Source organism: Equus asinus, chromosome 6 (assembly GCF_041296235.1).
Source record: "Equus asinus isolate D_3611 breed Donkey chromosome 6, EquAss-T2T_v2, whole genome shotgun sequence".
NCBI lineage: Eukaryota > Metazoa > Chordata > Mammalia > Perissodactyla > Equidae > Equus > Equus asinus.
The window spans coordinates 39,688,965-39,716,764 of NC_091795.1; the positions used below are offsets into that span (position 1 = coordinate 39,688,965).

The following is a 27,800-nucleotide window of genomic DNA, read 5'->3' on the forward strand; positions in this document are numbered from 1 at the left end:
AAATTTCAAGGTTAAAAAAATACTGAGGCCTCTAATGAGCGATGCTATGCTGCCTGCCACCGTCTTCTTCCACAGAGGTTTTTTACCGTCACACCACCGTGGTGGCCGAAAAGCTTGAGTGGTTCACAGGGAACAGAATAAAGTAGCTTCACAAATATACACACTAGAGGATGCCAGCTTGACACTTTCTACACAGCCCTCAGCAACTTCATCCTACGGACAAGGAGACTGAGGCTCAGCGAAACTGAAACACAAGCCAGCTAGCGATGGGGCCAACTTTCCAGTCCCAAAGTCCATGTTCTTTCCACTGCACCTCCCAATGTCTCCCTCCCAATGTCTCAACTGCTACCTCCCACTGTCTTGAAAAGCCATAGCTTGCTATTTTCTAGAGGTTCTGAAGATTTTTCAATGAAAAGGACAGGAGGCCTCCGTCCTCAGCAATAAAGAATAGTGTTCCCTTCAAGGGCTCACAGTGCAGTCATGCTGCCCAGCCAGCATGCGGTTTCACAGCCCTTCGAAGGGCAGGGCACTCGGCTCTCAGACCACTGCACCCCAGGTGAGCGGGCAGAGGCAGAGCAGAGCCCACCCACCCGGAGCCTGCCAGCACACGAGGTCGTACCGAACCCGAGAACACAAACCTCCCATCAGCCAGACCCACGTCGTCTGCATTCAAAACTCCAGCCACTTCTAAGCTGCACCATTTGCCTGGCTTCGGCATGGATTGTGGAGAAATCACAAGCTATTTCCCAGAAGTCTGAGTCATTTCCCTCAAATCTCTGACTCTGCTCGAGGCCACATCCCGAGGCCTCCTCCATCAAATGCTCACATGTCCCATCGGACACTCTCACTGGTGCTCAAGGTCACCTGTCCAACGTTAAGACTAAGGACAGAATGCAGAAGACCTCCAGAATACCAACCATACTCCTCTATCCTGGTCTACAGGCCTCCTTGGCAGATACAGCCCAATTTCTTTCTGACAAAATTTTACATACAGTCCAATCCCACTAGCCTCCTCTGCTTGGGTTTTCTAAGCAGAAAAAGGAATAATGAATTACAATGGGGTTTGCCTCGGCGAAGCCTCAATGCCACGGCAGTCGGGATCTGAGGGTGACACATACCCACGTCTGCTGCTGCCCTGGTTTTGTTGAGGACATAGGAGTGACTTGCAGGATTCTCGCCAATCAGAACCACGCTGAGGTGTGGCCGTTTGTTGCCCGATGCCACCCACTCTTCGACCTCCTGCCGCACTTCCTGCTTGATCTGCTGGGCAAGCTTCCTCCCAGAAATGACAACAGCTTCATTTCTGCAGAAGACAACAAGAGCTGTAAAACCAAATAGCTTAAATTTTTGTAAAAAGTAAAGACCAGACTGCAAAAAAGTGTCATTAAATACCCAAAACTTCAAGTTCAGATTAAAATACACGTTGCCTGATCTTAGGGACAACGGGAATCTGCAGGACAGGTTCAGGGTGGTAAGTGTGTGTCCAGCTCCACCTTTAGGGGGATAAGGTTGATGGAGATAGTTGCTATCACTTATGTGAAGCTCAGAATGTTGAAGTAACTGACAGCTAGTACTTAGCGAAGCCGGGTCTCACGTCCAGCTCTGTCTGAATCCAGATTCTAGGCTCTTAATGCTACACCATCCTGCCTCCTGATCGTTGACAGGCCAAAAAAAAAAACCAGAAAAAGGTTTTCATTGTTTTAATTTGCATTGTTTTGTTTGACCCCTCGCCACCATGAGGTTAGTTTTTCCTATATGCTTACACGCCATGAGTAGTTTGTCTTTTGCCCGTGTTGTTAGCGTCCAGTCATATATTTCAAATCATTTCCCAGTTAGTCACTGACTTTTAACTTTTATGATGCTTTAAAATATATGAATTATGTTATACAGCTAAAACAATAAAGAACTGGTTTAACAGGTCAAACCTCAAGATGCCTACTGCTCCCTATACCCCCTTCTGGGGAAGACTTTCCCAGTAAGAATAAGGGTGGGGAGGGGGACAGAGGAGGTTCCATCTCACAGGTGGCAGTGCTCTACCCTGGGACCCCCCGGCCCACCCACAGCTGACAGACCACGAGTGAGGATCGGACGCCAAGGACAACGATTTCCAGGCAGTCCAGTTGGTGCAACAGCTTAGTGCAACATCAACAGTGGTAGTTAACTAGACCAATAAGAGCTTCTCTTCAAACCACATTCACACACGAGAACCACAGAGGACCCGTTATGGGAGGAGCAGAAGACAGAAAAAAGCTGAGACAGAGAGAATAGCAGTCACGTTCATGGTAGACAGAGCAAGCGATGAGAAAACTGCTGCTGGGGGTGGGCCAATGAGAAAACTCAGGATCTAGAAGAACCTCCAGTTCCTAACCCATGTTCACATCTCTGAAAGGCTGTCTCCTCCCGATAAGAACTGGTTACACAGCTCCTTCTGGACTCCAGTGTGGAAGATTCCTGGTTTTCTTATTTCCACACATGTCCTTACAATACAGTTCCCATTACTTACGGTAGGATAAGTACCTCTTCCTTAAACAAAGAGATCCCCCTGAAAACAAGTCTTTCCCTTTAGGTTTCTGTCCCCAGGATCGTGAAGAACGCTCCAAACTCAAGACCAACGACACATACAATTGTCTGAAATACTGAAACAATTTCTCCTTATAGCACATATTCAATTCTCAGGGACAACGTCAAGGTACTGGTCAGATATGGTCAGATGTTATTAATTCTCAAGACCACTCTTAATTAAAATGGAATTTTAAGGCTTTAACAGACTTCAAGCATCAATGCCTCCTTGTCATTTGCATTGGGGTTAATACCTACTTTAAACCAGATCTCAATGTCTTAGATATAATGCGGTAATTTTATATCTAAACTTTATATTAATCTGTATTTGCATCTTGGGAGGTATTAGGAAGATATTGTAACTTTATAGCAGACCAAATACTTTCACCCTGATTGTATGTAATGTTACTAGCATAGCACAAAATATATGATAGCATTTCATATATACCCATGGTATATTAAGGAATTGAAATCTTGTTAATATTTACAAATCCATTTCAGAATTAGAATTGAAAGGGACTTCATTAAAAGGGCTTTGCTGATACAAATACCCCAGTAACATTCTGGATCTATGTTAGTACCAGGAATACTCGCTCCGGCCCAGAAATGCATTCCTAACCCTGGAACACTAGAGAGCGAAAGACTACTTACAAACGGCTTACGTCAGTCATTTACATTGAATGAAATAACATATATAAAATGCCAGGCATATATATTCAATAAAAATTAATTTCTTACTCTCTTTTGTTGGTTAGATTTATACACACACATAAATATATATCCTTAATATATAATAAATATATTTATCTATTTATACACTCATAAGATATAAATATTCAGTGAGGAGAACTCAGATTACACTTCATTAAAAAGTTTCTTTTGCTGGGAGCTGGCCCCGTGGCCGAGTGGTTAAGTTCACGTGCTCTGCTGCAGGCGGCCCAGTGTTTCGTTGGTTCAAGTCCTGGGCGTGGACATGGCACTGCTCATCTAACCACGCTGAGGCAGCATCCCACATACCACAACTAGAAGGACCCACAACGAAGAATATACAACTATGTACTGGGGGGCTTTGGGGAGAAAAAGGAAAAAAAAAAAGTTTCTTTTGAAAGCAATAAGAGAAAATGGCAGCCACACACTTGGGCTAAGAACGACATACTCAAGTTAAGGACACAGGGCTCTGCGAGAACCCAGTGTTCCAAGTCACAAAGTCAAGTTCTGGATGTTATGCCAATTTGCTTAAAAAAAAAAAAAAAACTGTCAAAGAGTAACAAGAACCAAAACAAAGCCACAATGCAATGATATCTTTCATAATGTAACTGTGTTTTAGCCCTCCTCTGTCTGCCACAACTGTAAAATGTGAAACACAGTCCTATGAAGGAGTCATTACTCAATTTCCCATCACCTCGTTTGCCAAAGGGCAGATAAAGTAACTGCTACCCCAAAATAAACAGAAATGGAGACCCAGTTCAGTACCACAGGGAATCCCAAACTTATTAGCTAACATTTAGGAATTAAACGCTTTCACAGGTGTTTAGAAACATTTCCATTAAGATCGTGAATCAACAAAATAGAAGGAAGTCAAGTGGATTGTTCAAATAAAATTCAAAGCTAAAAATCCAAGTCAACAGCAACTTCACTTTCTTCCTAACTCAACAGCTTACAGTACTGTAATTGTCCATGAAAAATTAATATCAGATGCATTTTACAATTCACGGTCAAGTTATTTGGAAAGAGTTCTGTTATCTACTAATTCATGGAACCAGTAATGAAAGAAGAAAGACACAAAGGAGGATGAAACTAACACCTATTAAACACTAGGTATTTTGCTAAGAGTTTTACATACATTCCTCTCAGTTACCTGGGGCTGGCTACTATAATAACCCTGCTACACATAAGGGGAAACTGAGGACAGGAGAAACAAGATTCCAATGCAACCCTCTGCCTCTGAAGTCCATTTTTCCCTATACCCCACCGTCTCCTAGACTACAGTACTGTCTCTCTAACCATGAGTTTATGTTCCTGAGACCTGCACACCAACTCCCCTCCCCCAAAACAGGAATACATGCAAACTCATATTTTTAAAAAGATACTATCATTTCACATTTACCAGGCAGCAGTGATCAAAGCAATACAAGGGAACCAAAAATACCAAATGTAGTATTGCCTTCAGAGAGGCACAAGCCCACTTGTTCTCAGAAAGGCAAGTGAAAGGAGGGCATTTGTTACTGGAGAGTGAGCAAGCTGGTCCAGTTCTTTAGGTAATGAATTAGAGGATCCTCACACATCTCTTTTCAATCATAAAAGCCACAGGCACACGTGGTCAGAACTCAGGAAGGGGGAAGAGAGAGGAGAACAGACAGTACAGAGTGATGGGTCAGACCAAGAAAGCCTTGAGCGTCCCCTCTCAAGTCTTCTTTCAAGAATGCATTAATCCGCATTCGGTGCTCCACCAGCGCCGTGGCAATGTCTCTAAAGCATTTTTACAGAGTGGAAATTACAGGTGTTCTGTGAGGTTCTGACAGGTCCGTAAGTTCCACTAAGGAAAGCACAGTTTTCATCATCTATGAATCCGCACAGCCTAGAACAGTGCCTGGATAAGAGGGGGCTGCTTCACAAGTCTTAGGTATCTGGCATTGCAAAGGCTCTAAAGAGAAACGAAAAAGAGGTGCATAAGGAGAAATCACGCCTCCCCCGCCCCCGCAAAGACTCTTCAACCTAAGCTTAAGAATGGGAATTTGAGGTCCAGAAAGATCAGGAAATACCTATTACCTCCCTATGGAAACGGAAACAGCTTACATTCTGCTCCTTCCGGGTACCTATTACCTCAGTTGACTCAGCCTGGTACTGACCAGCTCGGAGTGGGCTGCAGTCAAAACCCTGGTGACCATAGCACATTTATTCTCTCTGGATGGAAAGGGGCAGCTAGAAGAGCGGCACAAGCCACACCCACCTGCGGGAGGAGGGCAGTGCGGGTACCGGGCGAGCAAGCGGGCTCCGGGATTTCATCAGACTGCACCAACCCCCTCCGCCGCTAGGGTTCCCGGAAAGGACGGCTCACGGAAGGCTGCTCATTCAGAACCCTTGCCGCGCTCGCCAAAGCGTCTCCTCCGCCTTCCCCAGGACGGCTCTCGGCATCACTGCCCAGGGAGGCCGGCAAGCTTTGGTCGGTGACCTCCATATGCTCCCACGTAAATCGGGGCGCCCCAAAGCCCGCCTGCGCCTTCGCTCCGCATGGTGGGCCCCGTCCCGCCGGCGGACTGGCCCCGAGACAGGGCGACGCCCCAACCTTGCGGGAGACCGGGTCCCTCCGAAAGGGGGGCTCCCAGTACCAGCCCACCCCGCCTAGCGAACGCCCAGGTCACAGGCTGCGGCCGCGCTCGGCTGCCACGTCGCCCCACCGCACTTCTCCCGTTGGCCACAACTGTTCGGACGGAGATGCTCAGGAAGGATGTCCCTAGGCGCCCTCCAAACCTGGGCGGCCCCCGCCTTCGATTCCCTTGGCTTTCGGCGCCGACCCAGCTCCCCGACCCGCTTACCGCACTGCCGAGAGGTGGAAGGGGCTATGGCGGAGGCGGCAGCTCTGGGCGGGCCGGAGCAGCCAGGCGGCCAACGTGGATACAAACGAAGCAGCAGCCATACCCCGCGCCGGTGTCCGCGCCGGGAGAGAAGCGCGCGCGCGGGCCGCGCCGTTATACCGCGGCCGCGTGGTAGGCCCCGCCTCCCGCCGGCACCCATTGGCCGTTGCCCAGTAAAGCCCTGTTTGTGATTGGAGCAAGAAGAGCCAAGAGCGAGGCCCTGGAGGGCTCGGAAGCCTCGGTAGCATACCGTGATTGGCTGAAGAAGGCAAGCCCCTGCCAGACTCAGCCGGTGTCACGGAAGGCCAGCCAACGCCAGCGCGAGTTTCTTCATTCATTGCTTGAACAAATAGATCTGGGTGTCTACTGTGTGCTAGGGACTGTAAAGAGTGGATAAAAAGAAAGGCAGATAGAATACCCACTAATAAATGCAGAAAAATGATGGAAGTAGAAAATAACTATTTGGCAAAAAATGGTTTAAAATTGATTCAGAATCATCAATGGATGTCAAAACAACTGGGTGAAGTTGGAAGAACGAAATAGTTACATATAAGGTTGCCAGATCTTGCAAATAAAAATATAAGACGCCCAATTAGATTTGAATTTTAGACCAATAATTTGGGAAGAGGGGTCATACTTATACAAAAAAGTATTCGTTGTTATCTGAAATTCAAATTAAACTGGGCTTCCTGTATTTTACCTGGCCTCCCTATTTGCATAGTTTCAAAGTATCTCTCCCACAAAATACTTCTTAATAGCCAGGGGGCCATGGTAAATTTACAGTGGAGAAACCTGACAGTCATCCCCTTAAACAAGTGATCAAAGTTAACAACATCAGTAATGGGACAAACACACCTTATGTACCCCAAGATATGATGCATTGAGGAGGACACACCACTTCACAACTCTTAACAAGTCTGAAAATTGAATGAAGTGATTTTCCATTGAGTTTCCTAAAAAAATGTTACAGATTTCTCATTTACACATTGAGAGGAGAGATTACAGACCTGGAATGTTAAACAGTCCAGGAAAAAGCCACATTCCCGAAATTTTGGAATGTACCAGCACGTCTTAATTTAACCATGAGGAAACATCAGACAAGCCCAAAATGAGAGACAGTCTAGAAGAAAAAGCAGCCTGTACTTCTCAAAAATGCCAAAGTTGTGAAAGACAAAGAATGAGGAACTGTTCTAGATTAAAGGAGTCTAGACATAACAATTTAATGTGTGATTATGAACCAAAATTTTTTTCTTTTTCATTCTTCATTTTTTCCCCTTTGTCTCTTTTGCTATAAAGGACATTATAGAACAACTGGCAAAATATTAATAAAGTCTGTAGATCAGCTAATAGCATGGTATCAGGGTTAATTTCCTGATTTAACTAATCATAGTGTGGTTATATAAAAAATGTATTTGCTTTTAGAGATAAAAGGGCATCATGTCTGCAACTAGTTTCAGAAAAGTTATTTCAGAAAAAAAAGACATATGATATAACAGAGCATAATATAACATAAATATTAGTTTGCTAGGGCTGCCATAACCAAATACCACAGACTGGGTGCTCAAGCAACAGACATTTTTTTCTCCCAGTTCTGGAGGCTGGAAGTCCAAGTTCAGGGCACTGGCAGGTTTGGTTTTTCTTGAGGCCTCTCTCCCTGACTTGCAGACGGCTGCCTTTTCTCTGTGGCAGCACGCCTCTGGTGTCCCTCTCTGGATGCCTTAATCTCCTCTTCTTATAAGGACATCAGTCAGGTTGGATTAGGACCCACCCTAAGCACTCGCTTCTAACTTTATTACCCTTTTAAAGGCTCTGTTTCCAAATACAGTCACATTCTAAGGTACTAGAGGTTAGGGCTTCAACATAAGAATTTTAGGGGGACACAATTCAGTCCTTAATAATGTATATAGGTAAAGAGAAACTGATAAAGTATGTGGCAAATGTGACACAGTAACAACTGGGAAATTGGGTGAAGAATATATAAGGATTCTTTGAACTTTTCCTGCAACATTTCTGTGTATCAGAAATCATTTCAAAACAAAACAAAACAAAAAGATGAGTAAGATTTCTGCCCTCATGGCACTTGAGGAGTAAGGCACATACAAGTGAACAAGAGAAAAAACTACGAAAAAGAATGCGGTACTGAGAACCCTCAAGACAGCAGATGTGAAAGGTTGTCTAGGTCAGAGCTTGTCCCACAGGTGAGATGACTGGGGATGATGGCTTGCAGAGCCCACCCCCAGCAAGCCGTGGTGAGGAGGGCCTTACAGCTACTGGACCTTGCAGCAGTGGCTGTGAAGAGGGGAAGAAATCAGATGTGACCAGATTTTAACATACCTAATCCTCTCAACGCTCTGAAAATTTTGGAAATTCTCTTTTCCTAAAATGTGAACTCTCAAGAGTAAAACCATGAGAACACTATTATAATATTTTTAATAAGCTTAACAAAAGGATTTGCTTCTGTGTTCCCACAGTATTATGTTGGAATATTATTTGTTTAACAAAAATACTTAATGCTCCAAGTCTCAGTCCAGATTCTGTGGGGTGAAGGTGCTCGGGCCCCAACTAGCCCTTCCGCCTTCTCTCTCTGTGCTCTGCCCTCCACCGGGCACACCCTGTTCTTCTACCCGGTGTTTGGTCCCCTCCTCTCTCTGCTTCCAAGCACCACGGCTCTCATCCCTCACAGCTGCACCCCCAGACTGCCTGACTTAAAAGCTTTGCCTGTAGGCCTGCATTTAAGTGGCCCCAAAGATTTCATTGACATATAAGGCAGGATCAGGACCACACACAGGCAGAACCATATTTTTGCTGCGACACAATACGAATAGAGAAATGGCTTCTCCTCTCGGCCATCATAGCATATAGGAAAACTCCTATTCCAGCCCTCAGAATGACATCTTGGTATTATTTGTGCATCTGTCTATCTCCCCCAATACAAGGTGGGCTTATTTAATCAAGACAACTCATATCTCATGATTCATTTCACTCATGAAAGCACAAAGCATATGAATGACCAAACATCTATTTAAAATCATTCCAATAAGAGCTCATCTTTACTGAACACTTACAACATGTCAGGCACTGTTTTAAGCACTTGTGTCTATTGTCCTACTTACTCACAATCACCCTATGAGGTAAGTGCTATTATTATCTCCATCTTACAGATGGGAGAAATGAGGCACAGGAGGTTTAAGGAACCTGTCCAAGGTCACAGAGCTGGGAAGGGGAAGGGCAGGGATTGAACTCAGACGGGCTGGCTCCAGAGCCCATGCTCTAATATTTGCTGCCATTTACTGAGCACTCATCCTGTGCCAGGTACTGGGTTCAACATCATCTGCTTCAATCCCAACAACCCTATGAGGTAGGTATTATGTTCCCCATTTTAATGAAGGAACTGAGACTCAGAAAGACTTGGCCACTTGCCTGAAGTCACTCTCCCAGCAAGATGAGGCCGGCTCCACCACGACATGGACTTGACATGAATGCCTGCCTCTAGCCTTCCACTTCAGGTGGGCCTGAATATTTCATAGACACTGAAGGAGGAATCCGGACCACACATGGGCAAAATCACTTAAAACCACAAATGGGTGAGAGCGACCACTTGGGTAGGGGAGGCATTGGTGGTGAAACCCACAAAGTTGGCAGCTAAATTCCAAGAGGGTTCCATGTCTGGAAGGACCGACAGGGCTTATGAACTCCAACCCATTCCACCATTGGTCAAACTTCCACTATTACTGACTAACCTGAAGAAATCAAGGAGCCTTTATCATCTCAGAGCACTTTCTAAGTAAGGTTTATGCTGGGCCCTGAAGTTTCAACCCTTGTAACCTGGAGCTCAAAGATAGTTTATATGCACCAGGATAGCCACTGCAGTTGTGAAAACATGGAAATATTTCTGTACCAATTGGTAAAACCTGCTCTCCCAAGCCCCCTGAGTATCTACCACACCCTAGGACCCCTCCCTAGGGAAATTAATATTGATTGACACCTGGGCCGTGACTCTGCTTCCACACCAGGCCAGCTTGAGCCAGGCCCACTCATTACATATTCTCTGAACTTCTCTCATCTCAGAATGTACTAATTCTTAGCCAACATGCCTTCTATTTCAATACCACTGAAGTAGACAGTACTAAAGCAGGACAGCTCCGTTTCTGGAACACCCAATTCATGTTCTTTGTTTAAAATACATACACACACAGACACACACATCGGAAACTACAAAAAAGACTAAGAAGTAGAGTCAAAATGACATCCACTGTAGAACCAATCAGAGACACTCAGGATTACATAAATGGCGTTGTGCTTGGAAGGAAGGATATAAAAAAGTCATATAAGATGCAAACTCATACTAGCCGGGTTTATAATTAAACAGCGGGATAGAAGAGAAATCATGTTAGCGGTTGGGTGGATAAGTGACACAAGTATGCCTAGGGGCCTCTGGAGGGCTTGGAGGAAGGACCCCTGACTCATGGCAAAGTCCTCTCCTTGCCTTTAGTCTGATATCACTTTTATGGCTATAGTGAAAGCGTAGGCTGGGGGAAGGAGGCTGAGGAGTATGTTCACCCGTTTTGGCAGGGTCTTCAGACAGACAGGGAAAAGGAGACCTTGAGATTCACACGTAGTCCACCCCCCAGCTCATAAAAAGCTACGACCTTCATACAGAAGACTGCACAAAAGCCTTCAGTGATTTACAGGGCCCCTCTGCATAGCTCCTTCAAGAACCATTGAGGGGTGAAAGGCAGCTGGTCAAGGATCCTCTGATTGGAGAATACTGGCTTCAGAATTTCCAGAATTTAGGTTCTTTCTTCAATTCCTCTCTTTCTTGTCTTTTGAACTCGGGATGCCTTCTGTTTAAGGGGCTCCTCTGGATCTGGGGGGAGTCAGTGCGCACCCTGAGGAGATGCAACTTAGTTTCTTCTAAAGAGAAGTAAGGGGACCTTAATTGACAGGATAGGAAAGGGGACAGGGAGTCAGAGGGTAGGGAAGGGAACTAAATTCGTGGACCATTAACCACATGCCAGGAACTGAGCTAGATACTTCCCCTACATTTATTCATATGATCCTAGTGTTCCTGTGAGGGCATTATATTATTATCTCTGTATTATAGAAGAAGAGACAAATTCACAAAGTTAAAGTAATTTGCCCATGGTAACCAGCTGGTAATGGCAGTGCCAGGATTAAACATAGGTCTGTCTTCATCCAAAATCTATGTTCTTCCACAAAACATGCCTATCACTGTTGTGTTAGTCAGCCTGACAACAGGGCGTCTGGCAGAATGCAGGGATGAGAATGTGGAACAAGGGACCCTGCCTAGGTTACAGAACACTTAAGGACATGACTCTCCCTGAAGGTGATACTCTAACAAGCCTGCCTTTCTTTTCCTTCCCTCCCTCCCTCCTTCCTCTTCTTATTCTCCTCTTCTTCATTTTTCTTCTTTTTGGCCTGCTAAAAAGAACTTTTATTAAATTTTTACCATTCATAAAAATTTTGAATGATTTTTTAAAGAACAGAGATGATGTTTTACCTAAGTGGTTAAAAACACATGATTCTGACAGCACCATCAAAAACTGTTACGGAAAATATTATCTTCCAAACTTTAGTACTTAGATCCCAATCCATCATGGTTTTGTTTATTATCTCCTTATAATTAATTACAAATAAACTGCAACTTGTATTTCATCAGGAAGAAAATTCTACACACTTTCTATTTGTCCTGACTTTATTATGCTCAAGATTAAAGGTGGTAGCAATATTGAGGGAAATGATTTGCTGCATAACTAACAGGTAGTACTAGGGGCCAGGCACTGTTCTGAATGCTTTATGCTTAATAACTCATTGAATCCCCACAATAACCCTACACAGAAGTATACCGCTATTATCTCCATTTTATAGATGAAGAAACTGAGGCACTGAGAGGTTAGTAACTTTCCCAAGGTCACACAGCTAGTAAATGGCAGATCTAATTTTCAAATCCATTTCCTTTCTTTTTGAAGCTCAAGAATAATGCTTTTTGAACTTTAAGAGACAAGGAAAGAAGTCAACAACACAAACTTTAGATTCTGAGACTAACAGTAAGAGCCAATATATACTAGACACTGTTCTAAATATTACGCATGTGTTATCCAATCCTCTTATCTGTCCTATTATCTCTGTTTTACAGATGAGGAAACTGAGGCACAAAGAGGTTAAATAACTTCCCTGGGTGCACAGCTATCAAGCAGCAGAGTTCAGATAGCAAAAAAAAAAAAAAAAGTAAAAAACATGAGAGAAAAGGCATTAAAAACTTTAGGGTCTTTGGGCTCTCTCTATTGCTGAAGGCAACATGACCTAAATTTCTATCACTGTTACTCAAGAGTACATCTTACAAGGAGGCAACTCTTCAGTGAGTACGGCAGAACACGCCTGGGTGACAAAGCTTTCAGCAGTAGTACAAACGTTAACAACATTAGGTGTCAGTATTTCCTAAGGCTCCAGAACCAGTCAGAAGAAGGATAATTCTTTCTTACTGAGACGCCACATGGGCCGACACAATCTATCTTTCTGTATCATATCAAATGATACTATGAAAAGAAAGCATAAACACTAGAGAACAACTGCCTTTTACTCAGATGCTTACACTTGCTCAAGCAACTGCTCCGAGTAAGTGCTAAAGACACATGGACGTTCCCTTCTTTTCCTTTTAGGCTACTACTTTCATCACTAAAAGTTTACTTCATTTTCAAAATATAGAACATGGAAGTTTATAGTATTTCTTAAGCACATACAGAGCCTATTGCCAAGTATTATAGTTCAATACATGTCTTTAATCTCATTGAGATAACAAATAGAAAGGTGTAATTAAGGGAACCACTTGGTTCCCTTTTTGAACTATTACCATGAAAGAAGGCCACGATTCACCTTAGCATAAGATGAGTACTACTGAATTACTGTGAGTTATTATACCATCAGAAAGAAGAAGGGTCTTTTCAATGAAGGGTTCCATTTACCTCTGGCTCATATTAGTGGTGAGTATACGCTAAATCAACAACCAGTCCAACTTCTTCGTTCTGTTCTTGGATTTAGCTAAAATGATTCAAGGCTGAAAATATTATTTTGGAGCAAGATTTTCTTCCAAACTCTGTCAGAGAGAAGGAAGTAAGAGAGAGTAAACATGTGCTTAAAATCTTTTCTTATATCGTCCATTCATTCAAGCCCTGTGATGCTAAAATAAGCGTGATTCAAAGGAACGTTTCCACTCTTCTGGAAGTTACGAGCTATATTACAATCTTTTCTTCCAGAGATTAGAGGGAAGAAAATAAGCTCATGTCTACATCTATTTGTTTCATGTGGGTTCCTCACCAGACTGTAAACTCCCAGAAGGCAGGGACCACATCAATGTTGTCCACCACTGTACCTCCAGCTCCAAGTGGAGTGCCTATAAATAGGCACTTATAAATACTTCTTGAACATCTATATATAGGAAGGTAGCTTTTGCTGCTAAATATTCTTTTATGAATTTGTCTTATTTACTCTGATCCATCAATCTGTTGGGTTATTCAAGAGCTAGCAAAACACTTTTTAAAAACGATTAATAGACTAGTTTTTAGAGCAGTTTTAGGTTCACAGCAAAAGTGAGCAGAAAGTACAGACAGTTCTCACTTACACCCTCTCTGCTTCACCCTACACAGCCTTCCCTACCATGAACGTTCCATACCAGTGTGCTCCATTTGTTAGAAGCAATGAACCAACATTGACACATCGTTATCAATCAAAGTCCACAATTCACACTGAATTGTACATTCTATTGGTTTTGGCCAGTCTTTAATTAAATCAAAAAGTGACAACCGGGAGAGTAAGGAAGAGCCTCAGGTGTATGTTACACCAAGACAAGTCTCAGTTATCCCCATGGGAAGAAAATGCAGGAAGTGGGTCTATGGGACAAGACAATACAACAACTGTAAAAATAAGGCTTTGGGGCAAGCCCCGGGGGCCTAGTGGTTAAGTTCGGTGTGCTCTGCTTCAGAAGTGTGGGCTTGGTTTCCAAGCACAGACCTACACTATTTGTCTGTCAGTAGCCATGCTGTGGGGGTGGCTCACATAAAAAAAAAAAAAGAGGGAGATTGGCAACAGATGTTAGCTCAGGGCGAATATTCCTCAGCAAAAATAAATAAATCATCATCATCATCATAAGGCTTTATGTCAGGGTAGGGCTTGATGCTAAGTTCCCGTTGTTGGACTATGCTCTTTAGGTTATTCCTTGACATTTAAGGTTCTTCTGGGGGTTAAGATGTTGCTGAGCCCGCAGGCTAAGGTTAAGTGGCTGCAACTACGGAGATAAAGTAGTTATAGAAGCTGGGAACCAGCAAAGGCTTAACTCAAAGTTTGCCTAAATTGAATGTTGGAACAGAATATTCTCATATGTAAACATTTTGCTGTTACCAGAATTTGTGTTACCACAGCTCCCCCAATCTTATACCACCCACCCTAAGCTGCAGTAGCTCTGGATTCCCTTCATTTCCATGGGAACATAGAGAAAAGAGACACTGGTCTCACTTGAGGATCTCTGGGATATGTTGTTAGCCTCACGTTACATCCTAATGTTATGGAAGTAGGCTATAAGAGGTATGAAGCTAGGGAAAAAACCTTGAAAAAATTTATAAGCTTAAGCCATATCTCTACACTGCAACAGCCTTTACAATTTCCTCTCAGATAAGTATCTTTCACCATCACTCAAAAAGCTCATATCTTATAATAGGTGAAATAGGCCTATAAGTGAAATGTGTGTCTTTCGAGGTCCCATCGAGCAGCTATCTTCTCACATCTTAGCATCTGGGATCTTGGCATCTTGGATCACACACCTCCTACAAATTCGCACTAGAATAGTCCCCAGATAGGTCCACCTAGACATCCGAAAAGCTTACCACCAAGGAAAATGACTAGATCCACAGATTTCCTCCCCAAATCAGCTGACTCCACATACAAATCAGCAGCAACTCAGCCCTCGCCCACTGTCTCACAGTCACCAGAGTGATTAGAGAGAAGAGCACTAAGCAGGGGAACAAAAGCAGAGGCTCCCAGGCCAGCTGGGTGCACTGCACACATCTGCTCCTTAGGCGTGAGGGCACCGTGCAACTCACCACAATGCTTCTCACAGTCCCCTCGTAAGTTTCTCCACAGAACCCTTCAGGTCAAGTTAGTTCATGACGCTTAAATGAACAATCATCAGGGGAACAGCATGTGATCTGTCTCCCAGTGTTGGATCCTTAAAAACACAACCAGGAAAAACACGGAGACAGACCCAGAGCATTAGAAAACAACCCATAGTCTACAAACATACCAATGAATAATGTAAATCATGTAATATCACATAAGACAAAGTGAGAGAAAGTGATTTAAGATTATTCTCTTTGGTGGAGAGAATTCATGGCAGTTGCTGGACTCTCGCATTACATTAATAAATATATATTGAATTGTCTGTTCTGTTAATACAAAATGAGGGAAAATCTGTCAACCTGTTTCTCAAGAAACCCAAAAACCAGACAGCTGTTTTCTTGTCCCTTTCACCTTGCCTCTTCCCTATTCTCCACGAATGTCCTCCTCTTTCTCTCACTATTCTCCTTTGCATGTTGCTTGGCCTTGCACACAATCATGGCCGATAGAGAACCCTAGAGGCCCAATGTTCTACAGCGGCTGTTTCCAAGAGGGAGGAGGCTACAGCAACTGCCACACTGGATACACTCAGAGGAGAAGGAAAGGGGGGGACCCCAAATGCCTCTCATGTATACAAGCGCGGGATGGCAGGAGGCCTGTGTGGCCCAAGGAGCCAAAGGTAGCAAATTATGGGCAAAAGAATTGCAACCCAAGGCTGGAAGAGAAGAGCTCTGACCTCAGCTGTGTCTCTGGCTCTCTGGCATCTGCTTCTAATGGGCAGATGCCATTTCCAGAAGCATCAGGCACTGGAAAGACCTCTGCTGCTGGGATTGAAAGGAAGTAACATCCAGGAGGGGGAGATGCAAGGGCGAGGCTGGTCCCAGAAACAAGGCCTATAATGCAGACAAAAGAAAAGGGGAGCAGCAGAGACATGCAAGTCCAACCCGGCCCAGCCCAGCCCAGCCTAAGGAAGGTAGGATTCAAGGAGAAGAAACTCAAAGAGAAGAGCCTTGAACCACATCATTCCCCACAAGGGGCACTCAACAAACCTCACCCTACTCTTTAACCAAGTTACAGAAGGAGCTCCCAATCCTTTCCTTTGCTCCTTAAAACCTGCAGTAAGTTCACCGTTAGATCACCTGGTAGGATTTCACAACAACGGTAATAGGTCAACCTAGATGTCCTTTTCCTTCCTCTCTAAGGATATTAACTAACTGTACATGTAATTACTAATGTACAATATAAAGTATAATTCATAGAATACAAAGAACTATGAGTTAATTACATTAATGAACATCTATAAGGAACGTTGAGAGGATTCCCTAACATAAGAGCCTGGGGAAGAGAGACTAGCACATGTGGCTCCTAGGATGTCACCTCCCCAGAGCTCAGCCATGCAGGTGCTGCTGTAGCTCTCCCCCGACTCCCTCCACCCAATCCCATCTTCTTGTGGGGAATCTGGCCGCCCTATTGGCTGTCTCGTACCTTTGAACTGCCTGCTCTGTGACATCATTCTCCCCCTAGACCTACTGCCACCTGCTAGAATCTTGGGGTTTCCATGGAGTTGTGTGTAAATAAATTTGGATCATCGCAAGTGACCAGTGTGACCAGTGACCTTCGTACTGGACATACCGCTCTTTGGCTGCAGCCACTCAGACTTCCTCTAGCATCATCTCCTCATCTCTTGGATCTGCAGCTGATGCTTCCTCTTCTCTTACCATGTCAGGTAGTGAAAGAAAAAGTTTTTCATTATATATTTTTGCCCCTAAATTTAGTAGTAGAATCAAAATAGCATGGAATAATGAGGGAAATTATTTAACTAAAACCTTGGGGACCTAATTTCAGTTTTGACTTTGACATTATAAGCCGTGTGACTTTGGACATGTCGCTTACTCTCATATCAGGATATTACATCCGTTGTTTCCTCTGCTCCTTTTCTCTTCTAATATTGAGTCTTAAAGGGCACCCAGGTAGAATGAAATCAGAGACTTCTTGAGAGTGTTTTCACAAACAGAGAGAAAACCTAGGTGATGCAGAAAGCTAGCAATGTATACTGAGATATTTCATCTGTAATGGTCTTCCTCTACTGATATATCAATTGTAGTATTTTAAATTTAGTGCTGTTCAAAAGGCAATATGCACATGTTTTGGAGTTTTCTACCTAAATGAGGTGAAAAGAAAAACAGGGAGAGACGATGGAGAGTACTGGGCTATAGGGAGGCCAGTCTTCAAAGGTCAGGAAGTTGAGGATTGTTTTCAGGAGCACAGGCCAACAGGAACCAAGAGACAGGATAAAACAGAAGAATGAGGAGGAGAGCGAGGAGGAGCTCTCCAGGAAAAAGAGGTGGTTTGGCATGAAATGCTGAAGGAACCAAAGATTTTCAATTGCAGCAGGAAGAGCACAGAGTGAAATGTGCTCAGAGCAGGATGAAGCACAGTTGACTTCAGCAAACGCTCACATTCATAGCCGAGGAAGGCGAGTGAGGCAGAACAGGGCATCGCCAGGAAAAGCAGCTTCTCAGACAGACTCGCCTGTTTGCTTTTTTCTGTTCCCTCTCTGAACTTGGATGGCACCTGAAAGTTTTGAATGTAAACATTTTAGAAATGTTTTGGAAATAATACTTCCTATAATTAAGAAATAATAAAGTGACTGTCCAGAAGGCTGAAGGAAACAGAATTTTCAGTGTTTTATGGCATTCTCATTTTAAACTACGTAGATGTTTTGCCTATTAAAAATAAAATTGTTTTTTTAAACAATGGTATCTCCTAACTTGAATCAGAAGTGCTAATTCCTGTGTGTGATACGTAGGTTCCAAGTCAAGGCTGCTTTTCATCTTTACACTCATTTTCTTCCTGACACAGAGCGCGCACTGAGAAACGGCCACCATCTCTTTCTAGATCTAAGCTGCCCGAGAAGAAAAAGCAAAAGTCAAGTCCCCCATCTCTGACTCCACATTTATCACAGATAATTTTGTGGCATCTTTTGGGTTTTCCTACATTAAATTTTTAAAAATTGGATTCTAGCGATGACGGTGTTTTTAGTCTTTGGGGATGACCCCTTCCTGGATCTTGAAGGTGATAATAATTGAGGTTTTAGGATAAATAGAAAAACCTTCCTGATACCTTTTAAGTACTCTCTTCTGCATCTATGTGGTTATACTAATTGAAGTATGGATTTCTAGTAGGCTTACTAGCTGTTCCTTGCGGCTCATGGTCAGAGAAATAAGAACGAGCACAACAACGGAATTCCTTTACACTTAGGATGTTGCTCTCTGCTTTGTACCAGTTTTCACTGAAATATCTGTCTGCTTATATTGTGGCCAGCTATACATTCACATTGATAGCATTTTGCTGCTTGTTATGCAGTTTTTACTGATATCTTCTCTGTCTGTATGTACTGGCTAAGAATTCACTCAAATCACCTTCTACTCTGGGCTGCTTTTTGGCAAACAGTATTTACTATAATAGAGCCAGAAATATTCTTCATAATATTGCATGTATGATACAGAACTTCAATTACTAGTAAACTTATCCTGCTTAGATGCTTGCTACATACCACAGTTTTCATTATTATCTATGTATTTTTAGTCCTGTGATACCTTTTTCATGATTTTTCTCTCTCCAGAATGTTTATATATTCCTCCATATAAATCATATGAAATGTATCACTTTTATTCATATATGAATTATTACTATTATTATTGTTGTTCTTGTTATAACTATAGATAAGTAACCTCAGAGAGTGTTTTTTTTTTTTACTGCGGTAATATTGGTTTATAACATTATATAAATTTCAGGTGTATGTCATTATATTTCAATTTCTGTGTAGATTACATCATGTTCACTACCCAAAGACTAAGTACAATCCACCACCATACACATATGCCTAAACACCCCTTTCGCTCTCCTCCCTGCCCCTTTCCTCACGGGTAACCACCAATCCAATCTCTGTCTCTATGTGTGTGTTTGTTGTTGTTTTTATCTTCTATTTATGAGTGCTATAGTATGGTATTTGACTTTGCCCCTCTATTTTGCGTAGCATAATACCCTCAAGGTCCATCCATGTTGTCACAAATACCCAGATTTCATCATTTCTTATGGCTGAGTAGTATTCCATTGTGTATATATACTATACCTTCTTTATCCATTTGTCCCTTGATGGGCACCTAAGTTCCTTCCAAGTCTTGGCTAGTGTGAATAATGCTGCAATGAACATAGGGATGCATGTATCTTTATGCGTTTGTGTTTTCATGTTCTTTGGATAAATACCCAGCAGTGGAATAGCTGGATTGTACAGTTCTATTCTTAATTTGTTGAGGAATCTCCACACTGTTTTCCATAGTGGCTGCACCAGTTTGCACTCGCACCAGCAATGGATGAGAGTTCCCTTCTCTCCACATTCTCTCCAGCACTTGTTGTTTCCTAACTTGTTAATTATAGCCATTTTGAGGGGAGTGAGGTGATATCTTATTGCAATTTTGATTTGCATTTCCCTGATAATTAATGACGTTGAACATCTTTTCATGTGCCTGTTGGCCATCTGTATATCTTCTGTGGAGAAATCTCTGTCCAGATCTTTTGCCCATTTTTCAACTGGGTTGTTAGCTTTTTTGTTGTTGAGATGTATGAGTTCTTTGTATATTTTGGATATTAGCCCCTTATCAAATATATGGTTTGCAAATATGTTCTCCCAATTATTAGGTTCCTTTTTCGTTTTGTTGCTGGTTTCCTTTGCTGTGCAGAAGCCTTTTAGTTTGATGTAGTCTCATTTGTTTATTTTCTCTTTTGTTTCCCTTGCCCGGTCAGACATGGTACTTGAAAATATGCTGCTAAGACCCATGCCAAAGAGCATACTGCCTATGTTTTCTTTTAGAAGTTTCATGGTTTCAGGTCTTACATTCAAGTCTTTAATCCATTTTGAGTTAATTTTTGAGTATGGTGCAAGATAATGGTTTACTTTCATTCTTTTGCATGTGACTGTCCAGTTTTCCCAACACCATTTATTGAAGAGACTTTCCTTTCTCCATTCTATGTTCTTGGCTCCCTTGTCAAAAATTAGCTGTCCATAGATGTGTGGGTTTATTTCTGGCCTCTCGATTCTGTTCCATTGATCTGTGTGTCTGTTTTTGTGCCAGTACTGTGCTGTTCTGGTTACTATAGCTTTGTTGTGTATTTTGAAATCAGGGAGTGTGATACCTCCAGGTTTGTTCTTTTTTGTCAGGATTCTCTTGGCTATTCGGGATCTTTTGTTGTTGCATATAAATTTTAGGAGTCTTTGTTCTATTTCTATGAAAATTGTTGTTGGAACTTTGATAGAGATTGCATTGAATCTGTAAATTGCTTTAGGAAGTATGTATATTTTGACTATGTTAATTCGTACAATCCAAGAGCACAGAATATCTTTCCACTTCTTTGTGTCTTCTTCAGTTTCTTTCAACAGTTTTATGGTTTTCAGTGTACAGATCTTTCACCTCTTTGGTTAAGTTTATTCCTACATATTTTATTCTTTTTGTTGCAATTGTAAATGGATTGTATTCTTAATTTCTCTTTCTGCTACTTCATTGTTAGTGCATAGAAATACAACTGATTTTTGCATGTTGATTTTGTATCACGCAACTTTACTGTATTCATTTATTATTTCTAAAAGTTTTTTGGTGGATTCTTCAGGGCTTTCTAAATATAAGATCATGTCATCTGCAAATAGTGACTGTTTCACTTCTTCCTTTCAAACTTGGATCCCTTTTATTTGTTTTTCTTGCCTGATTGCTCTGGCTAGGACTTCCAATACTATGTTAAATAAGAGGGGTAAAAGTGGGCATCCTTGTCTGGTTCCTGTTCTTAGAGGAATAGCTTTCAGCTTTTCTCCATTTAGAATGATATTAGCTGTGTGTTTGTCACAAATGGCCTTTATTATGATGAGGTACTTCCTTCAAATAGATGTTGTATCTTGTCAAATGCTTTCTCTGCATCTATTGAGATAACCATGTGATTTTTATTTATCATTTTGTTAATGTGGTGTATCACGTTGGTTGATTTGCAGATGCTGAACCATTCCTGCATCCCTGTAATAAATCCCACTTGATCATGGTGGATGATGTTTTTAATGTATTGTTGTATTCGATTTGCTAGTATCTTGTTGAGGATATTTGCATTAATATTCATCAGTGATATTGGTCTGTAATTTTCTTCTTTGTGTGTTGTCCTTGTCTAGCTTTGGTATCAGGGTGATGCTGGCTTCATAGAATGAACTAAGAAGCTTCCTCTCCTCTTCAATTTTTTGGAATAGTTTGAGAAGGATAAGTATTAAGTTTTTAAAAAATGTTTGGTAGACTTCTCCAGGGAATCTATCTGGTCCTGGACTTTTATTTTTAGGGAGGTTTTTGATTATTGTTTTGATCTTCTTACTCGTGATCCATCTCTTCAAATTCTCTATTTCTTCTTGATTTACTTTTGGAAGGTTGTATGATTTTAAGAATTTATCCTTTTCTACTAGATTATCCAATTTGTTGGGACATAGCTTTTTGTAGTATTCTCTTATAATCTTTTGTATTTCTGAGGTGTCCATTGTAATTTCTCCTCTTTCATTTGACTTATTTGAGCCTTTTCCCTTTCTTTCTTGGTGAGTCTAGCTAAAGGTTTGTCAATTTTGTTTATCTTTTCAAAGAATCAGCTCTTGGTTTCATTGATTTTTTCTATTGTTTTTTAAGTGTCTATTTTATTTCTGCTCTTATTTTTATTACTTCCTTCCTTCTACTGATTTTAGGCTTTGTTTGTTCTTCTTTTTCCATTTCCTTTAGGTGCACTTTTAGATTGTTTATTCGAGATTTTTCTCATTTGTTGAGGTAGCCCTGTATTGCTATAAACTTCCCTCTTAGAACCACTTATGCTGTATCCCATAAATTTTGGCATGTAATATTTTCATTTTCATTTGTCTTCAGGTAACTTTTGATTTCTCCTTTGATTTCTTCATTGACTTAATTGTTGTTCAATAGTATTTTGTTTAATCTCCACATATTTGTGGATTTTCTGATTTCCTTCCTGTAGTTGATTTCTAGTTTCATACTGTTGTGGTCAGAAAAGATGCCTGGAATTATTTCAATCTTCTTAAATTTATTGAGACTTGTTTTGTGGCCTAATATGTGATCTATCCTGGAGAACATTCCATGTGAATTTGAAAAGAATGTGTACTGTGCAGTTTTTGGATGGAACGTTCTGTATATATCTACTAAGTCCATCTGGTCTAATGGGTCATTAAAGGCCAATGTTTTCTTATTGATCTTCTGTTTGGATAATCTATCCATTGGTGTCAGTGGAGTGTTAAACTCTCCTACTCATATTGTGTTACTGTCTATTTTTCCTTTTATGTGTGTCAATACTTACCTTATATATTTAGGTGCTCCTATCTGGGTACATAGATATTTACAAGTCTTATGTCCTCTTGTTTGATTGTTCCCTTTATCATATGTGTTGCTCTTCTTTGTCCCTTGTTACAGTTTTTGTTTTAAAGTCTATTTCATCTGATATAAGTATTGCTACCCTAGCTTTCTTTTCATTGCCATTTGCATGGAGTATCTTTTTCCATCCCAACACTTTCAGTTTGTGAGTGTCTTGTAGGTCTGAAGTGTGTCTCTTGCATGCAGCCTATATATGGGTCTTGTTTTTTTTTATCCAATAAGCCACCCAATGTCTTTTGATTGGAACATTTAGTCCACTGACATTTAAAGAAGCTAATGATAAGTATGTACTTAGTGCCATTTTGTTAATTTCTTTCTGGGTGTTTTAGTAGGTCTTCTCAGAGAGTTTAAATAACTTTTTTCTTTCAAAAAGTACTTCTTGAGACTCTCACTCTGAGGTAGTCATTTGAAAGTAGGAACAGGAACTAGGCTTGAAGAGGGTACAAATGACCCATTACATCCACCATGTGGGCTGAGTTATATGTGAACTCTAGGGAACAGCATGTGAAATACACAAGCAAAATGAGACCCTGAAGATGACAGTGGTAACAGCTGCACGGTTCTCTAATGGACAAAAATAATATGTCTCTATCAGAAGTTCTACTTCTCCCAGTTTCTGGTAGTGGAATGGTCAGAGCAGAGTCCTGGCAAGAAGTCAGGAGACTTAGGCTCTGTGACCTGGTGATGATGCTGCCATAATGGGAGAATCGGACCACTCCAGCTGACCTCTCTGAGCCTCAGTTTCCTCACTGCTACAATGAGAGTGTTAGAACAGAAGCTCTCTAAGGACGTTCTAGTTCTAAAACACTTCAATTCTAGCAAAGAGTAGATGAGTCGGGACTAGTGCAGGCTCAAGGGAAGGATGGGCAGGGAGAAAGAAGCTTCCAGCTTAGAGAACAAGGTGTGAACAACACCACATGGGGCTTCTGCACATCTCTTCCCAAGTTGGGAGCACAGGCAGTTACACAGAAAAGAACAAACTGCTTCAGCACTTACAACCATCGTAAAGGGGTGGAAGTTTGGCATCTCAGTGAGTAATGGCATGAGAAGCGTCCTGATAGCAACAACCTTAAGATAATGCTGCCCCTCAAATATAGTGAGAGTTGATCAGTCTCACTGAGTTTTTCATCACCCTCTTGTTCCCTACAGAAAATTTCCAGAATCCATCCTTACTTGGAACTCCAAACTCCCTGCAGCTCTCTCTTCCTGTGGTGAGCGATGCAGCTTCCCTAACAGGAAGTGTCTGCAATTTCTCCAGAGTATCTTCTCCAGCCATCAGTTCAGCATGGCTACTGCCATCAGCCTCGGGCACCTCTTCCCAGCCACTCATGGGGAGTGCCTACCTTTACCAACATTCTAGCACAACCACGCTGTCTGGAGTGACTGGCCAGAGCCAGAGCTCCACCTCAGCTGCTTCCTATCCGGGTCTCTTTGAGTGGGGTGTCCCAGGAAGCACTGCACAGGAGTCATCTTCGCTCAGAGACTGCACTCTGACTGTCATTGGCCAGGACACAGTGGTTTCTTCCATGTCTATGGCAGCTCAATGTGAAAGAACTTCAGATGCCAATAATGTGGTCCCACTGTATCCATCACTTTCCACCAGCCTTGTTCAGGGAACACCATCTCAGGTTCCAAATCAGGGACACAGCCTGTCACTTCCCTACCAGGAAGGAAGCCAGGTGTACTACTATGGTCACGGCACACTGGGGCCTCTGCTGTCTGGAGAACTTGGCCCCTGCCTGCAGTCCTACGGCTCTGTGTCCTACACAGGAGCTGGGGCCTCTGCTCCTCAACCAGAAATGGTGTTGGTACTAAAGGAGATTCAGCCCACACATGTCCTTCCACCAGCCTCCACCTCTGGGGTCTACTACGCTGCGTCTGCTCCAGCCATCCCACAAACCAGATTTCAAGGTGAGTACAAACAGCAAGAAGGCAGAGGAATGACGTCCACATCCAAACTGGGTCAAACCTGCAGCTGGGAAGTGGTGAGTCCACAGACAGGTAGAACTGAAGTCCTGAGACTTTACTAAGCACTATCCTCGCTTAGTGTTCTCTATTTCAGACTCTACATAAGAACATCCATTACTGGCTAGAAGGGGGGACACTGTAATGGTCATCTATGCTACATGGCTATGACCCCAAGAGCACAGCAAGAGACCGCACAGGTCTCACTGCCCCAGCTGCTCAGTCCCCTGCACTACCACCCATAAATGGACTCCTTTCCTGATCTATGGGTTTAGTTTCTTGGGAAGGTGCTTCAGAACTCTCACTGTGATACAGCCAGGTTAACGTTCCCTCACTTCGTTCAATGATACCAGGGTTTAAGACCTTGTGTTCCCAAAAGCCTGTCCAAAGCCAACAGGCTAAGAATCTGTACTTGTTTATACATTTCATCAGGAAGAGCTCCACTCCCTCTCCTAGTCCACAGTGTGAACACTCTCAGGAAAGTGGAGAGAATTCAAAGGACACTATGAGAGAATGCTAGGCTTTGTAAAATGTTTCATAATTTAAAAATCACTTTTATTTTTATTTTCCCTGCCACAACCCTATGAGATATAAGGAAACCAAGGAATAATGATATCAAATGATGACCAGTACAAAGTATAATCAAGGCACACTATGGCCTCACACTAGGATTATAGGATTATCTCCCAGCACAGGACACTGTCCATGATCCTTAAGAAGAGCTAGTAGAAACGCCTTGTCCATTGTGGATGGGGATATGATCGCTGCATTGCTGTCTAGGGGAGCATCTCACTTACTAGGGACTGACTTCTTCCTTGCTTTCTTTGTAGTGATGGAAACTTCCCTGGGAATGGAAACTTCCTTTGGACTGCAACCTGCAAGCCAGACATTTTGTCTGCCACAAGCTCCAGAATTCCTCAAGTCCTGTAGTCACAGAAATATCCAGATATTGCAGGGTAACCCACCACCCGAGCGTGGGGATATTTCAGTGATAGCTCCAGTGCAGACTTCGAACATTAACCTCCTGGCACTGTCTCCAGCTCCAAAGAATTTGGATGAGTTTAATACCAACCTTTCAAAGCCTCTGGATCCTGACCAGATCCCAACAGAAAATGAAGATCCTCTACTATACCCTTTAGAAATTCCTGATATCCATCACCTCCTGGCCTGCATCGATCCCCTTGGACAAGAGGACCAGCCTCGTTCTGAAAATGCTGATCTGGGAAAGAGTAGCCTGAGTCTTGAGGGCCAAGGGACACTGGAAAATGGGACTGAGGCTAGCGGTGGCTTTGAAGACATTGCTACTCTGGTGAAGGACCTTCCCCAACTCTTCAATTCCTTGAAAGATCTTGATGAATCCGAAGGCCCCGAGGTGATCCAAGCCAAAAATACCAGAGCCATCGAGTCGATCCAGCTGCAGGAAAAGTCAAATGTCAGAAAGGATGCCTCCGATCACGCCAGGAAGAACAAACATCAGGCCTCTGAGCCTATCAATGGTGCTCCCAAGGCCAAAATCCAGCCAAAGGACCCGGAGTGCCTGTCAGGGAGAGAAGTGCTTATTTGCAATGCTGCAGCTAGTGACAGGGCTCCTGTGAACGAGGCTGAGCACTCCAACAGCAAACCTCAGAAAGCTGCACCCAGCAGGATCAGTACAACTAAGAGCCATGGGCAGGAAAGGACCAAGAGGACCAGAGGAAACAACCCCAAGAAAGCCGGAGAGAATCAGCAGTCAGGGATTGAAGTCAAGGGGGAAGAGAAGCCAACCATGCTGAAGATGAAGCAGGAGAAGAATCAACCTGAGCTGAGCCAACAGACCTTTAAGAAGCCTCAAAGCTGCGTAGGCCAGCACATGCTGGAGTCGGTGCAGGTGTTTCATGCTCTGGGGAGGAAGAGTGAGAAGAACACCGGGCTCTCTTCCTCCCGGGCCCTGGGAACCTGCAGGAACCCCAAACACCCCCAGCCCTGCCCAGCTATCAAACCATGGCTGGATATCCCACTTGAGGGTCAAGGTCCCGAGGAAACTCAAGTCAAAACCCAGAAACCAGAGAGCAGTGCTAAAAAAGAGTGTCCACCTCCATCCCAGAATGACTTGCCACCTCCTGGGAAGGTCAGGTTGGTACCTTTGCCATTTCTGTCCGTGGACAAGCCTCCAGCTCGACCTGTTCCTCGGAGGCCACAGGCTCTGGCCTCACATCGGCCTGCTGTGGCAGACCCTGCCCGGCCTGCTTCCACCAACTCAGCTCAACCAACTGCAGTCAATTCCACCCACCCAGCTCCTGCATCTTTGACAGGTCCTGCCAGACCAGCTCGGCCAATTTCCACCAACCCCGCTCGACCAGGTTGGACCAACCCCACCCGGCCTAGCGTCCCTCAGTGTCCTGCTTCAAGGCCTGCATCTTACAGAACAGCATTTTGCACTTCTCTCCAGCAGGAGCCCATTCTCACTGCTGTGCCCATGCTCCAGGCCCCGCCCAAGCCTCCCACCCAGTATCTACTGGAGGATTTTAGCAAGCAACCAATTCCATGGAGGAAACCCGACATTCCAGGGCCAGTGATGTCAGAGCCCATCACACAGGAACAGAGGCCAGAGCGGGAGGCCATGAAGAGGCAGGCTCAACAGGAGCGTGAGAAGGCTGCCAAGTACACCTCTTGGGGGAAAGTGCAGTTTTTCACTGAGAGGGAAAAAGAAATGGAAATTGCTCAATACTACGGCTATGCAATATAAGGCTGCTAGGATTGTTGCTGCCACATTGGGGACCAACGTTTTATCCAAATAGAGATAGATATACATTTCTCTATTTATTCTGATATCTTTTAAAACAATATAACTGAATAAATACATCCACTATAATTAATAGAGGACTAATAAAGTTTGGAGATGCTGTTAACTGTGGCTTTTCTTTGGTGGAGGTGGGGATCAAAGCTGCACCAAAGAAAGAACTGAGAGTTGGACGGGATAACATGGGCAAAGGGACATGAACTGAAAACAAAGAAGGAACTTGGTCCAGGGCTGGGAAGGACAGAGGGGGAGATATTTTAGGGGTGTATGAAAAGAAGCAGGAGTCGGGAAATGGCAGAAGTCAGAAGCAGGGCCAGAAGGGAGGGTTAAAGAGTAAAATTG

At 43.1% G+C, this 27,800-nt stretch overlaps 2 protein-coding genes across 10 annotated transcripts in view; one reads left to right on the top strand and one right to left on the bottom strand.

Moving 5' to 3' along the window:
* The window catches only part of MTHFD2 (methylenetetrahydrofolate dehydrogenase (NADP+ dependent) 2, methenyltetrahydrofolate cyclohydrolase), an 86,855-nt gene that overhangs the window by 5,166 nt on the left and 53,889 nt on the right, over window positions 1-27,800 (bottom strand). For 7 of the 9 annotated variants that reach the window (XM_070511937.1, XM_070511938.1, XM_070511940.1 and 4 more), the window contains one exon: window positions 1,119-1,303. In XM_070511937.1, coding sequence (XP_070368038.1) covers window positions 1,119-1,303 — 185 coding nt within the window. Of the gene's footprint in view, window positions 1-1,118; window positions 1,304-6,095; window positions 6,281-13,117; window positions 13,250-27,800 lie in introns of those variants that run through there. The other 2 variants (XM_070511936.1, XM_014829770.3) reach the window with 2 other exon arrangements.
* On the top strand, window positions 16,875-27,539 carry LOC106823840 (uncharacterized protein C2orf78; the record flags this gene model as incomplete). Its single annotated transcript, XM_014829752.3, has 3 exons — window positions 16,875-16,986; window positions 23,864-24,625; window positions 25,510-27,539. Coding segments are annotated over 3 exons (2,769 nt in total), but the record flags the coding sequence as incomplete, so codon positions are not given.